The 12862-nt window shown below is 46.1% G+C and overlaps 1 protein-coding gene across 6 annotated transcripts in view; it reads right to left on the bottom strand.

Annotated features, from left to right (window-relative positions):
- Nucleotides 1-3406: 3406 nt before the first annotated feature.
- Nucleotides 3407-12862, bottom strand: part of NCOR1 (nuclear receptor corepressor 1) — a 181303-nt gene continuing 171847 nt past the window's right edge. For 4 of the 6 annotated variants that reach the window (XM_087890260.1, XM_087890272.1, XM_087890258.1 and 1 more), the window contains exons 43-47: nucleotides 9412-9554; nucleotides 9069-9122; nucleotides 7591-7812; nucleotides 5899-6081; nucleotides 3407-3744 (exon numbers count right to left, since the gene is read on the bottom strand). In XM_087890260.1, the coding sequence (XP_087746386.1) occupies nucleotides 3545-3744; nucleotides 5899-6081; nucleotides 7591-7812; nucleotides 9069-9122; nucleotides 9412-9554 (802 nt within the window). In that variant the 3' untranslated portion in view covers nucleotides 3407-3544. The remainder of the gene's footprint in view (nucleotides 3745-5898; nucleotides 6082-7590; nucleotides 7813-9068; nucleotides 9123-9411; nucleotides 9555-12862) is intronic. The other 2 variants (XM_087890262.1, XM_087890280.1) reach the window with 2 other exon arrangements.

The raw sequence follows: 12862 nt of genomic DNA, 5'->3' as shown, positions 1-12862 counted from the left end.
TATTATTTGATTGGTCTGAATTGTAGAAGTCACCAGTTTACTTGTGGCAAAATGCCTGGGCACCAACAGAACAGGGTCATAAGTGGGGGGGGGGTTGGGATTCGTCTTCTCCACTCCCCACCCCCCAGAAAAATGAAAAATTGCTGAACTTACTAAGGGGAAGAGCAACAGCTAGGGGTCAGAAATGATTGACAGGAAGAACAAAACCCCCCAGAATATCTATTCTACCTCCCAAAGTTGGAAATGTTATCCAAAATCACAGAAAGGGGCAAATTCCCTGTGCAAAGTAGACCATTTTTTTTTTAAAAAAACCCACCAAATCTTTGGAATTTTGCAAAATATTCCAATTATTATTATTATTATTTTTACTGGGCTTTGACAAAGTCTGCAATCTCTTGAATTTTGCCCGCCCAGCACTGAATAGTCAACGAGATCAATTTGCAAATGACAGATTTGCAAAAAAACCCCTTTGCAATTCTGCAAATTCTTGCATTCCGAATTATTTCTTTATTCATAAATACGTCGTTGTTGCCCCCCGTGTGGGTTTCCGATGGTGCGTTTTGTTGCGTGAAAGGAGAAAACGGCTTAAAAGGCGACACAACTTCTGCCTCCCCCTTTTCCCCCCCCCTCCTCTCCTTCTTCACACCCTGCAGTGTTATATAGCAAGCCCGATGGGAGATTTTATTTAATTCTGATTTTTTAATCAAACCTCGGATGAAAACTGGAAAGGGAACAAAGCACCCTATTGGGATGAAATGACAGGCGTCAATCGCGGTTGCTAAAGGTTGCGATTTCTCTCTGCTCTGCAGAGGACTACAACTCCCATCTGCACAGCCGTAGGGGATGGGTACCGTTCCAGGATTGTGGGAGGCGGATCTCCTCTCCAGAAATGAGCTTTCAGCCATTTTTTTTTTAAAAAGCCGTGTTTTCCATTCTCCAGGACATTGAAGTGATGTGGACTTCAACTCCCAGGATGCCCCGGCGGACGGGGGAATTCTGGGAGTTGAAGTCCACACCTCTGAAAAGTTATCCAGATTTAGTTAACGCTGCCCCCCAAAATCTGCCCATGCTATGCTATAATGCCCCCGAGGAAAATTTGGGCCTTTTTCATGAAACAAAAGGAGAGAAAAAAGAGATTTACAGGTCATATTTATCTTTCAATTCAAGGTTTTTTTTTTTTTTCCCTTGGTTGAGATTCTCCGAAAAGCTCGACCCGGTCCAAGGTTCGAATTCTTTCGCAAATCTTCTCGCCGTTGCACAAAATCGGCTTTTCGACCCCAGCCCCGTCCATCCGTGGTTTCCAAACGCCCCCCGGAAGCCTCCTTTTGCCGCCCCCCCCCCCAAAAAAAATGCGTGGGAAATTCTCTAGCGAGGCCAACCGAACGGGCCAGAGTTTTTGACCAAATCCACAATTTATTTCTTTTATTTATTTTTTTTTATGGGAAGAAATGTGAATTTGGGATGCAGAGATTTCCGTGGAAGGAACAAGATTTGAGACTTGGCCTCGCTCCGGCTGGAGACCGACCGGACCTTTTGCTTTCGATCCGGAGAAAAAGCAGCTGATGGTTTGGGAGGGAAGACAGGAAAAGGAGAAGAGAGTTTACGGGAAGGAAGGGCTGAAAAAGAAAATTAAAAAAAAAAACAAAAACAAAAATTAGGAGGAGAATAAAGCTTGGACATGTTGAGAGAGAAAGGCCCATGCAATGGTTTTTTTCCCCAGTGTTGCGGAGCAAAATCAACTGTACGGGAAAAAAAAGAAAACCAACGCAAACAAAACAAAACAAAAAATTAAAATGACAGCACGGCATAATCATGAAAAAGATCTCGGTTATTCCAGCAGACCGGAGATTTCAAATGTACAGATCTCGCGGAAGGGGGTCAGTTTTCAAAAGGAAAAAAACAAAACAAAACATCTTTTCCACAAGTTTTTTAACAACCACAGAAAAAGAGGGAGGAGGGGGAGGAGGGGGGGAGGAAGGGCAGAGGGTTTAGATTTTGGGGTGGGGGGAGAAGGCAAGTCGTGCCGGAGAGCAAGCGGGGTGCTATGTACGGAAAGACGGAGGAAGGGAGCAAAGAAGGAGGGAGGGAGGGAGGGAGGAAAGAAGAGAAAAGGAAAAGGGCAAGGAAAGGAAGACAGAAGGGAAAAGAGGAAGGAAGGAAGGGAAAGGGAGGGAGGGAGAAAGGGAGGGAAGGAGGGAGGGAGGGGGAAAAAGAGTAAGGAAAGAAGGAAGAGAAAGGGAAAAGAGGAAGGAAGGAAAAAGAGGAAGAAAGGAAGGGAAAAGAGGGAGGAAGGAAGGAAGGAAGGAAAAGGGAGAGGGAGAAAGGGAGGGAAGGAGGGAGGGGGAAAAGAGTAAGGAAAGAAGGAAGAGAAGGGGAAAAGAGGAAGGAAGGAAGGGAAAAGAAGAAAGGAAGGGAAGAGGGAGGAAGAAAGGAAGGAAAAGGGAAAGAAGGAAGAAAGGGAGGGAGAAAGGAAGGGGGGAAAAGAGTAAGGAAAGAAGGAAGAGTAAAAAGGAAGAAAGGAAGGAAAAGAGAAAGGAAGGAAAAGAGGGAGGGAGGAATGAATGACTGAAGGAGGGAAGGAAAGAAGGAAGGAAAAGGGAAAGAGGGAGGGAGGAAGGAAGGAAGGAAAAAGGGAGGAAGGAAGGAGCAACCTGTTTGGGCCAAATTGCCCCCTCCCCTAAAGACAAAGGGTGATGCCCCAAAGGTCTCTCTTTCTCCGCCCCCCCTCCCCATTTCTAGACAGATGATGCAAAAGGAAGGGGGGGAGGGACGTCCTCTTGCTCACACCCCCAAAATTTCGGAAGCGTCTTAACTCTTGAGACAAGGCCTTGAAAAATATATATATATATATATATATGCATATATATATAATGACCCCCAAGTTTACAACAATGATTTTGAACACCAGAAAGTCTAGCCAGGGTTGAAAGTGAGTGGGGGGTGGGGGGGTGGAAGTGGGGAGGGGGGGGGAAGAGGGGTGGCCGTGCGGAAATACACTGCAGAAAAAGTTATTCTATTTACAGAAGAAAGGTAATTTTTTTTCCTCTTTTTTTTTTTTCTTCTTCTTCCTTTTTCGTAGAGAGGTCGGGAATAACACGTCCTATTTATTTTTTTTCCCCCTCTTTTAAAAAAAGAATCCCCCCCCCAAAAAAAAACTCTTTACACGTATTTATCTTCGGGATGCCGGCGGAGGAAAAAGGGGAAAAAATCCCGTATTTCTCTCCTTCCGACAACCTCGGGGCGTGTGGGGCAGTTTGTGGCTTTTTTTTAAAATAAAAATGCAGCCATTTTGCAAACTTCCCTGCTGAATATTTCTCTTTCTTTCTTTCTCTTTCTTTCTTTCTTTCTTTCTTTCTTTCTTTCTTTCTTTCTTTCTTTCTTTCTTTCTTTCTTTCTTTCTTTCTTTCTTTCTTTCTTTCTTTCTTTCTTTTTCTTTCTTTCTTTCTTTTTCTTTTCGTGTTTGTGTGTGCGTGTCTCTCGTTGTTTTTTTTTCTTCCCCAAAGCAGGGCAAGCTACGTTCCGTCCGTCCGTCCGTCCGTCCGTGTCAGTCGTCGCTGTCGGAAAGTGTCTCGTACTGGGCGGAGAGCAGAGGGGCCGGTTCCCGCTCCCATATCCGGCTGGGCTGGTGTGCGGCGGCGGCTGCGGCGGCCTGGCTGGCGGAGGGGGGGGCGCAGGCCATGGAGGTGGGGGGCGTGTTGCTCAGCATCCGGATGGTCAGCGGGTTGTAGGGGAACTGCGTGGAACCTGTGGGGAGGGAGGGGGTGGGGGGGGAAGAAGAGGGGAGAGGCGGGTTAGAGGTTTGGCGTTCCTCGAGTTACGACCGTCCGCGCAGGGACCGTTTGAGCGGCGTGGAGGGATGGGGTTTGGGGGTAATTCGGCCGCAGGGAGTTCTCTTCTTTTTTGTTGTTGTTGTTTGAAAAAAGTTTTTAATTTTTATTTCTTAGACACATATTGTAAATGTACATTCTCTTATCCATATTCGATCGTATATATGCATATTTTTTTCTAACGAAAGCATAAAAATAAGACATTTTAATCACATTTGGGATTGCTCTACTCTCTTTTCCTTCTTTTCACAACAAACCTTCTTCTCCTTCTTCTTTCTTTCCCCTCCCTCATCCTCTCCTCTTCTACTTTCTTCCTCCTCCTCTCTCTCCTCCCTTACTTCCCCTTCCTCTTCCCCACTCCTCCCTTACTTCCCCTTCCTCTTCCCCACTCCTCCCTTACTTCCCCTTCCTCTTCCCCACTCCTCCCTTCTTTTCCCCCTTTCTCCCCTTCTCTCCTGCTCTTGTCCCCTATCCTTTCTTCCTCCCCTTCCCCTTTCTTCCATTCCTCTCTCTCCCTCTCCTCCTCTCTCCTTTCCTCCTCCTCCTTTGTTTATTTATTTATTTATTTATTTATTGGTTCGATTTATATGCCGCCCTTCTCCGGAGACTCAGGGCGGCTTACAATGCTTTTAAGCAATAGCCTTCCTACTTTTGAACATACCTGCTTTGTCGCCCCCCCCCCCTACAAATATTATTGTGCAATATTTCCCTTATTTGGTATCCGAGCAACTCCAATTTTTAATAATATATTCTTTCTTTCTTTCTTTCTTTCTTTCTTTCTTTCTTTCTTTCTTTCTTTCTTTCTTTCTTTCTTTCTTTTGTTCTTATTTATTTATTTATTATTGATTGATTGATTGATTGATTGTTAAATTTGCATACCGCCCTTCTCCCTGAGGACTCAGGGCAGTGAAGAGCCAAGTAAAAGCATAAACTACAAACATTAAAATACAATCAAAAAGATATATATAAATTTGGCCCCATGATTAAAAACAATAACAAACAATTAAAACATTTTAAAAAGTGTTAGGCCAGCCCGGCTTGCTGGAAAAAGAAGGTTTTAAGGGCACGGCGGAAGGCGCCGAGGTCTTGAAATTTCTTTTCAATTTCTTTCCCATTGTACCCAATCTATCATTTCATAATTGTACATTTATATTTATAATTGTCTTTCTTTCCCCTCCCCCTTTTCCATTTACTCTGCTGTCATCTGAGTTTCTATTTCTTTTTTGTCTTATCCCTCATTTAACTTTCTATTTTATCTATATCATTTATCTGTCAACTTTTATTCATAGTCCTCGACTTGCAATAACTTATTTGAGTGTTTGGATAAGAGGGGATGATGGGCTTTGGGGAAATATGGCCACAGGGAGTGCTCGACTTAAAATAACTTGTTTAGTGACCGTTGGAATAGGAGGGATTGATGGGGTTTGGGGTAATTTGGCCGCAAGGATTCCTTGACTTGAAATAACTCGTTTAGCGACCGTTTGGATAGGATAGGATGATGGGGGTTGGGGTAATTCGGTCGCAGAGAGTGCTTGACTTACAATAACTTGTTTAGCGGCCGTTTGAACAGGAGGTTCAAATAGGAGGTCACGTGATCCCCCTTTCAATGGGGAAGCCAGATTCATTTAACAACCACGTGACTCATTTAACAAATGCAATGATTCATTTAACAACCGTGGCAAGAAAAGTCGTAAACGGGGAGGCAAAACTCCCTTAACCAACGTTTCCCTTAACAGCATAAATTTTGGACTCAAAATCCGGCCATTTGACAACTGTCTCGTACTTATGACGGTTCCACCGTCCCGGGGGTTATGTGATATCCTTTTTGCGACCATCTGACAAGCCAAGTCAACGGGGGAAGCTAGATTTATTTAACCAGCGTGTTGCTAATTTAATAACTCTAGTGGTTCACTTAACAACTGTAGCAAGGAAGGTCGTAAAATCGGGGCGAACCTTGCTTAACAACCGTCTCACTTAGCGGTCTCACTTCTTTAATAATAAGAGTGTCCTAAACATCTGGACGGCCCGCACTCACACAGAGAAACACCTGGGCCGTGCTGCCGGGGCTCACCTGTCGAAGAAGGCCGGTCCTCCCACGACCAGGCGGGGGTCTGCCGGTGATAGTCCCCTTCCGAATGCACCGAGGAGACCGAGGAGGGGCGCTCCGTTCCCAGGTAGCCCTGGCCAGGAAGTGGGGACTTGGACTTCCTGCCCCCGGATTTCCCCATCAGCTTCTGCTTGCTGAGCCCCCCACCTGGAAGAAGAGGAAGAGGAGGAGGAAAGGAGTTATGGGGAGCACCAATAAGAATCAGCGGATTTCACCTCTTAAAGCATGGCTGGCTGGGGGATTCTGGGAGTGGAAGTCCATCCCTCTTAAAGCATGGTGGCTGGGGGATTCTGGGAGTTGGAGTCCACCCATTTTAAAGCATTGCTGGCTGGGGAATTCTGGGAGTTGAAGTCCACTCCTCTTAAAGCAGGCTGGCTGGGGGATTCTGGGAGTGGAAGTCCACCCATCTTAAATCCTGCTGGCTGGGGAATTCTGGGAGTTGGAGTCCACTCCTCTTAAAGCATGGCTGACTGGGGAATTCTGGGAGTGGAAGTCCATCCCTCTTAAAGGATGCTGGCTGGGGGATTCTGGGAGTGGAAGTCCATCCCTCTTAAAGGATGCTGGCTGGGGGATTCTGGGAGTTCGAGTCTACTCATCTTAAACCATGCTGGCTAGGGAATTCTGGGAGTGGAAGTCCACCCATCTTAAAGCAGGATGGCTGGGGGATTCTGGGAGTGGAAGTCCATGCACCTTAAAACAGCTTAAGATTGGGAAGCATTGATATAAACGTCCTTTTTCCGTGGGCTATTATAACCCATGTCCTGGTTTTCTTATCTCTTAGGGACTACCTTGTCCATCCCCTGGTTAAGCATACACACACACATTTTGCAAATACTATTTTTCTATATGATAAGAAGATCATCATCATTTTGGGGTTCTTCTATATATACCAAAAATGGAACCCTTTCTTACCGCAATCTGCCAGCTCAGCTCTGGGGAAATATGCATTTGTGTTTGTGTGTGTGTGTGTTTGTGTGAAGAAGGCAACCGTATCAGCACAGACCAGCTGAATTCAGAAACTCCCCAACAGAACGCGCTTCAGGTAGTCCTCGACGTACGACCAAAGCTGATCCCAACATTTCTGTTGCTAAGCGTGACGGCTGTTCAGTGAGTTTCGCCCCATTTTACGACCTGTCTTGCCGGAGTTGTTAAGCGAGTCCCGGCAGTCGATAAGTGAGCCACACGGTTGTTAAGTGAATCCGGCTTGCCCCGTTGACTTGGCTCGTACAGAAGGTTGCCCAAGGGGATCGCGTGACCCCGGGGGGGCGGGGGGAACGACACACTGCGACCGTCATAAATAGGAGTCAGTTTGCCATGAATTTTGATCACGCGACCACGGGGTGCCGCAATGGTCGCGAGTGTGAAAAAACGGTCTCGAGCTGCTTTTCTCAGTGCCGCGGTAACTTCGGCCGCTCAACGAACGGTCGTAAGTCGAGGACTACTCGTAGCAAGGACAAATCTCCCCCTTTTAAAAAGGCGGCCATTCAACCCCCACCAAAACCAGCAGGAAAGATAAGGCTGAGCCTGCTGGGAGAATGGGGGAAAGATGGGAGTTGTAGTCCGACACCGCCTTGCAAAGAACCCAGGTAGCGGGAGATCCATCTCAACATCACGTCTACCTCCAAAGGGACCAAAGCCGGCCCCCGAAATGCTCACCGGGATTGGGGGAGGGGCTGGTTTCCTCCCGTCGAGTTTCGCTGTTCGTTGGTAACGATCCGCTGGACCCGCTAGGCACCAACCCTATGGGCTGCCCCATGACCAGGCTGTGGTCCTCCCCTTTGTCGTCGAAGCTGCCCATCAGGGCTTTGCGGATAATGTCTTCCAGACCCAGGTTGCTGGCGGGATCGGCTAAGGACGGGCCTCGGGCGCTCACCGAACCTGGAAGGGAGAGAAGGGAGGGAGGAAGAACCCACGAGAGAGGAAAGGGGTGATGCTCGTACGAGAGACCCTTTTCCAGCCCTAGAATAGAATTAACAGTTGGAAGGGACCTCGGAGGTCTTCTAGTCCAACCCGCTGCTTAGGCAGGAAACCCTACACCGCTTCAGATAAATGGTTACCCAATCTCTTTTTAAAAACTTCCGGTGTTGGAGCATTCGCAACTTCTGGAGGCAAATGGGAAGACCGAAACGCGCCATGAAATATCTGCTCGCTCAGGGGTGGGTTCTAAATTTTTTTACTACCAGTTCTGTGGGCGTGGTGTTGCAATGCTTATCCTACGGTTGGGTAGATAATATATAGAAAACTATGTTCTGTACCTTTAACTGCTACAAGATGACTAATTGGCTGTGCTAAGCAGACATAAAAGAAGGCAGGAAGTTCATTCACTTCTGCTCCTACTATGAGAAGGTTGAACTGCTGAAAGGAACTGTGTCTGCGTTACTGAAGAGAACTGGAATTGTAAGCAAACTATGTTTTTGTGTTGAACCGTGATTGTTTTAAGAAGCCAAGTTTGTTTTATACTACAGGTAAAGACTGTTTATTTTTCTTTAAAAGTTCAGAGTCTGTGAGTATCTGTGTGTTTTGCTAAGCAACGTATCTATTCGCTGTCTGGTCCGTTGCACCACTTTGCAGAGGGCAGTTTTACCCTCAACACGTGGCTTATTTTGTGGGCATGGTTTGATGGTCATGTGACAATTCTTTAGGATTTAGCAGAGGTACTGGTCTACCAGGCTTTTAACTGCTTGCAGAGCTGTACCGGTCTACTCATTTGTTCTTGGAGCGTTCCGTCTACCCATTTGTTTTTGCAGGCACCGGTCTACTCATTTGTTTTTGCAGGCACCGGTCTACTCATTTGTTTTTGGAGGCACTGGTCTACCCATTTGTTTTTCGAGCGCACTGTCTACCACCACACTGCCTTTTAACACTGATCAGCTGTAGGGCGGCTCTTTGAAGCCCCGCGGCAAGAGTTTAAACAGTTTATTTCCTTCCAGCCGATCAGCTGGGACTCGGGAGGCAGCAAAAAATTGGGGGTGGGGCCAAATAAAAGGTAAGAATAACTCAAGGGGGGGAGAACAGGACGGTAAGGCTCAGCTCCCAAACAAAGAGAACCGGTTTGGTGACGTCATATCGTCACCGCTACCGGCTCGGCTGAACCGGGAGGAACCCACCACTGTGCTCACTTCCAAAGTCCGTACCTGAAGTGGTGACTGCTGGCAAGTTGAATATTTCTGTCCCAGGCTGAGCAGCTGCTGTTCACAGAGAGAGAAGGAAGAGACGCGGGTTAACTTCGGAGGGTTAAAGAGGTCGAGAAAGAGCAGCAGAAGGGAATGTCTGTAGCTCAGGGTTGAACTGACGGGTCCTTGGGGGATCCCTGAGCTTCCTACAACCCCCTACTCCCTTCTAGCCCTGATGATGTTCCCTAGTTGGGCCATGAGACGTCTTCAAGAAAACCACCCAGTTCAGAGAGCACCCAGGATGCCATACAACAGGGTGAAAAAAGAAGAAAAACCACGAAAGAAGTAAAAAAGAACCTCCTACCCATATCGGATTCATTCCCCCCGCACGAGTTCAGCTTGCGAAAAATCTCCTGCTTCTTCGACTTCACCATCGGGGAGGTGTTCTCCAGTTTGGTGAAGAAGGAAGGCAGGTAGGTGATGTTGCCGGGAGAACGGGAGTCTGTCCTGTATAAGAGCCAAAGAGGGGGAAAAAAAAAACCGAGAAAAGAATTAAATGCATGCCGGAAGGAGGACGGAGGGAAAGGATAAGTACAGTAGTGGCCAAAATTGTGGAAAATTGTGGGAAAAGTTTATTTTCTAAAACCAGCTAGTAACACCACTTTTTTTTTTGAGTAGTACCATAAAATTATGTATCAATGGAAAGATAATTTAATCAAGAATGTAATAACTTTGATGAAGGATTTGCTATGAGAATAGCAGTTACAATATAAAGAGGAAAAGTGGAACACGTTGAAAAAAATGAGATATACACAAATTATCACCATAGAAAAAATGAGATATACAGAAACGATCCCCATGTCAGTTAATCCTTAGCTGGGTAACCTTTAGCATGAATGAGGGCCTTACAACGTCTTCCCATGGAGGGAACCAAGTCTTTGAGTTCTGCAGCTGTTATAGAGTGAAACTGAGATTGAATGATGGCTTCTGTTAACTGGGTTTTATTGCTGGGTCGCTTCTGACTAACCAGTTTCTTTAGTCGGCTCCCTAGATTTTCTATTGGGTGAAGATCTGGGCTATTCCCAGGCCATTCCAGCAGCGGAATAGGATGATCTTGAAACTCCCCCCCCAAAAAAGTGGTGTTATTAGCCATCAAACCTCAAAAATACACTTTTCACAAAAGGTTTCCTGTTCTGTCCCCCTTCCCCACACAGGCAAACACACAACCAGGCACCCCTGCCAAGATTTTATTAAGCAATCAGACTAGAAACCCTGGCAGATAAGAGTTTTGGCAGTAACCAAACCAACTTGGTAGTACAGTGGTTAAGGCACCCTGTTATTAAGCTGGTTATTAAGAACAGCTGCCTGCAATTACTGCAGGTTCGAATCTCGCCAAGGCTCAAGGTTGACTCAGCCTTCCATCCTTTCTAAGGTAGGTAAATTGAGGACCCAGCTGTGGGGGCAATAAGCTGACTTTGTATAAATATACAAAAGGATGAAGGCTATTGCTTAGCGCATTGTAAGCCACCCTGAGTCTTTGGAGAGGGGCGGCATATAAATCAAATTTAAAAAAAAACAAAAAAAAAAAACTGTGAAATGCCTGCCAAGTTAGTTTTCACTCACAGTCAGCAAGAGAGAGTTTATCCTCAGTCTGGTTCAGTAGCCAAAAGTAATCCACGAAGCAAAAGTTGGCCAAGGTCCAATCCAAAATATGCACAAGCCAGATTTCAGGTAACGCGATGTGACTCTCAGGTTTTTAACTTTGACCCTCACAAAGCCTGAAGAGCAACCCCACCCACTTTTATTCCCGGTGGGGCATGGCTCCGTGACTCAGCTCAATCTCTGGCCCTCCCACGCCTCTTCTGTTGCTGCGCACGCTTCTCCCTCCGATGCTGCCTGGGATCAAGCCAGGATTCATCATCCTCGCTCCCTATCAATTGGTGCTCCGATATGCCTTCCTCCTGGCTGTTCCTCCTGGCCTTCGGATGGAACCTGAGGCATTGCCAGAGAGGAGAGTCCTGGAGAGGGAGGCCTTGTCAGTTCCTCCCCATCCACCTTCTGAGTCCTCTTCCTCTGTTAGGACAGGCTCGGGAGTCGGGGTCACAACAGTTTCCACAATTTTGGCCATTACTATATATAGAGCAGGGGTGTCAAACTGGATTTCTTTGAGGGCCGGATCAGCATCGTCCGCAGGCTGCAACAGTCGTAAGTGTGGAAAATGGCCGTTTTCAGTGCCGTTGTCACTTTGAAAAGTCACTAAATGAACCGCTCTAAATCGAGGACTACCTGAATAGACACATCCTGGTTGGGGTTTTTTCTTTTTTGCACCAGAGAATAGAATAAATGAGCTGGAAGGGACCTCGGAGGTCTTCTAGTCCAGCCCTGTGCTCAAGTAGCAGGCCCTCTACCATTTCAGACAAGTGACTGTCCAGTCTCTTCTTAAAAACCTCCAGTGATGGAGCGCCCACAATTTCTGGTGGCAAGTGGTTCCACTGGTTAATTGTCTTCACGGTTAGGAAGTTTCTCCTTAGTTCCAGGTTGCTTCTCTCCTTGATCAATTTCCATCCGTTGCTTCTTCTCCTGCCTTCTGGTGATATGGAGAATAGCTTGACTCCCTCTTCTTTGGGGCAGCCCCTCAAATACTTGAAGACTGCTATCATGTCTCCCCCGTCCTTCTTTTCTCTAGAGTAGCCAAACCCAAATCCTGCAACCGTTCTTCGTATGCTTTTAGTCTCCAGGCCAGGGGTAGGTTCTAAATTTTTTTTTACTACCGGTTTTATGGGCGTGGCTTATTTTATGGGCATGGCTTGATGGTCATGTGACAATTATTTAGGATTTAGCAGAGGTACTGGTCTACCAGGCTTTTAACTGCTTGCAGAGCTGTACCGATCTACTCATGTATTTCTGCAGGCACTGGTCTACTCATGTATTTCTGCAGGCATTGATCTACTCAGGTATTTTTGCCGGCACTGATCTACTCAGGTATTTCTGCAGGCACTGATCTACTCATATATTTTTGCACGCAATGATCTATTCAGGTATTTCTGCAGGCACTGGTCTACCCATTTATTTTTGCAGGCACCGGTCTACCCATTTATTTTTGCAGGCACTGATCTACTCATGTATTTTTGCAGGCACTGGTCCAAGCTCCGTCTCAATAATGCAAAACCTTCTGATTTATTTTTTTTTCCCTTTCGATTTCCATCTTCAGCCTACAGCTTTGGGATTTCTCTAAGTTTCTGATCTTCTTTGAAACACTCTGTTAGGAAATGATAATTTACTAACTTGTTGGGCTGGCAATATATAAAACCTCAATATAGCTTTAAGACTGTATTGCTGTTATTGCATTATACTGTGTCCTGTTTGGCTTGATCTGTAGCCAATGTCCTTAAGAGGGAGCTTGAAGCAGAGTTTGTTTCTCTTTGATACTCCTTGCTGATCGTTACTGCTCTTTACTGCCCTGTGCTGTGTTTTGCTACTGTTTGCAACTGTTTATTGTGTATGACTACAACGACTGGTAAGAAGACTTTGTTACTGGAATACCCCTGGACTATTGTTTTACTATCTACTGTTTTATCTGTGCATGACCTGGACTGTTTATTGGACTGTGCCTTATTACTATTTTCCTAAAAGTAAACACAACTCAGTGTATCTGTGTGTTGACTGTGATTATTTGCAACTGCTTTCAGTCGCTTTCATGCGCAGACCCTTGCTACTTTAGGGTTGCTCTGAGAATTCTTCAACACACTCTGTATGTAAATACTACTGTGGGGAGTCCTTGACTTATGACCGTAATGGAGCTGCAGGATCTAAGG

The sequence above is a fragment of the Pantherophis guttatus genome, chromosome 1 (genome assembly GCF_059756535.1).
Source record: "Pantherophis guttatus breed Tessera chromosome 1, ASM5975653v1, whole genome shotgun sequence".
NCBI lineage: Eukaryota > Metazoa > Chordata > Lepidosauria > Squamata > Colubridae > Pantherophis > Pantherophis guttatus.
The sequence above is the reverse complement of the archived record's forward strand: the minus strand, read 5'-3'. Positions and strand labels throughout refer to the sequence as shown.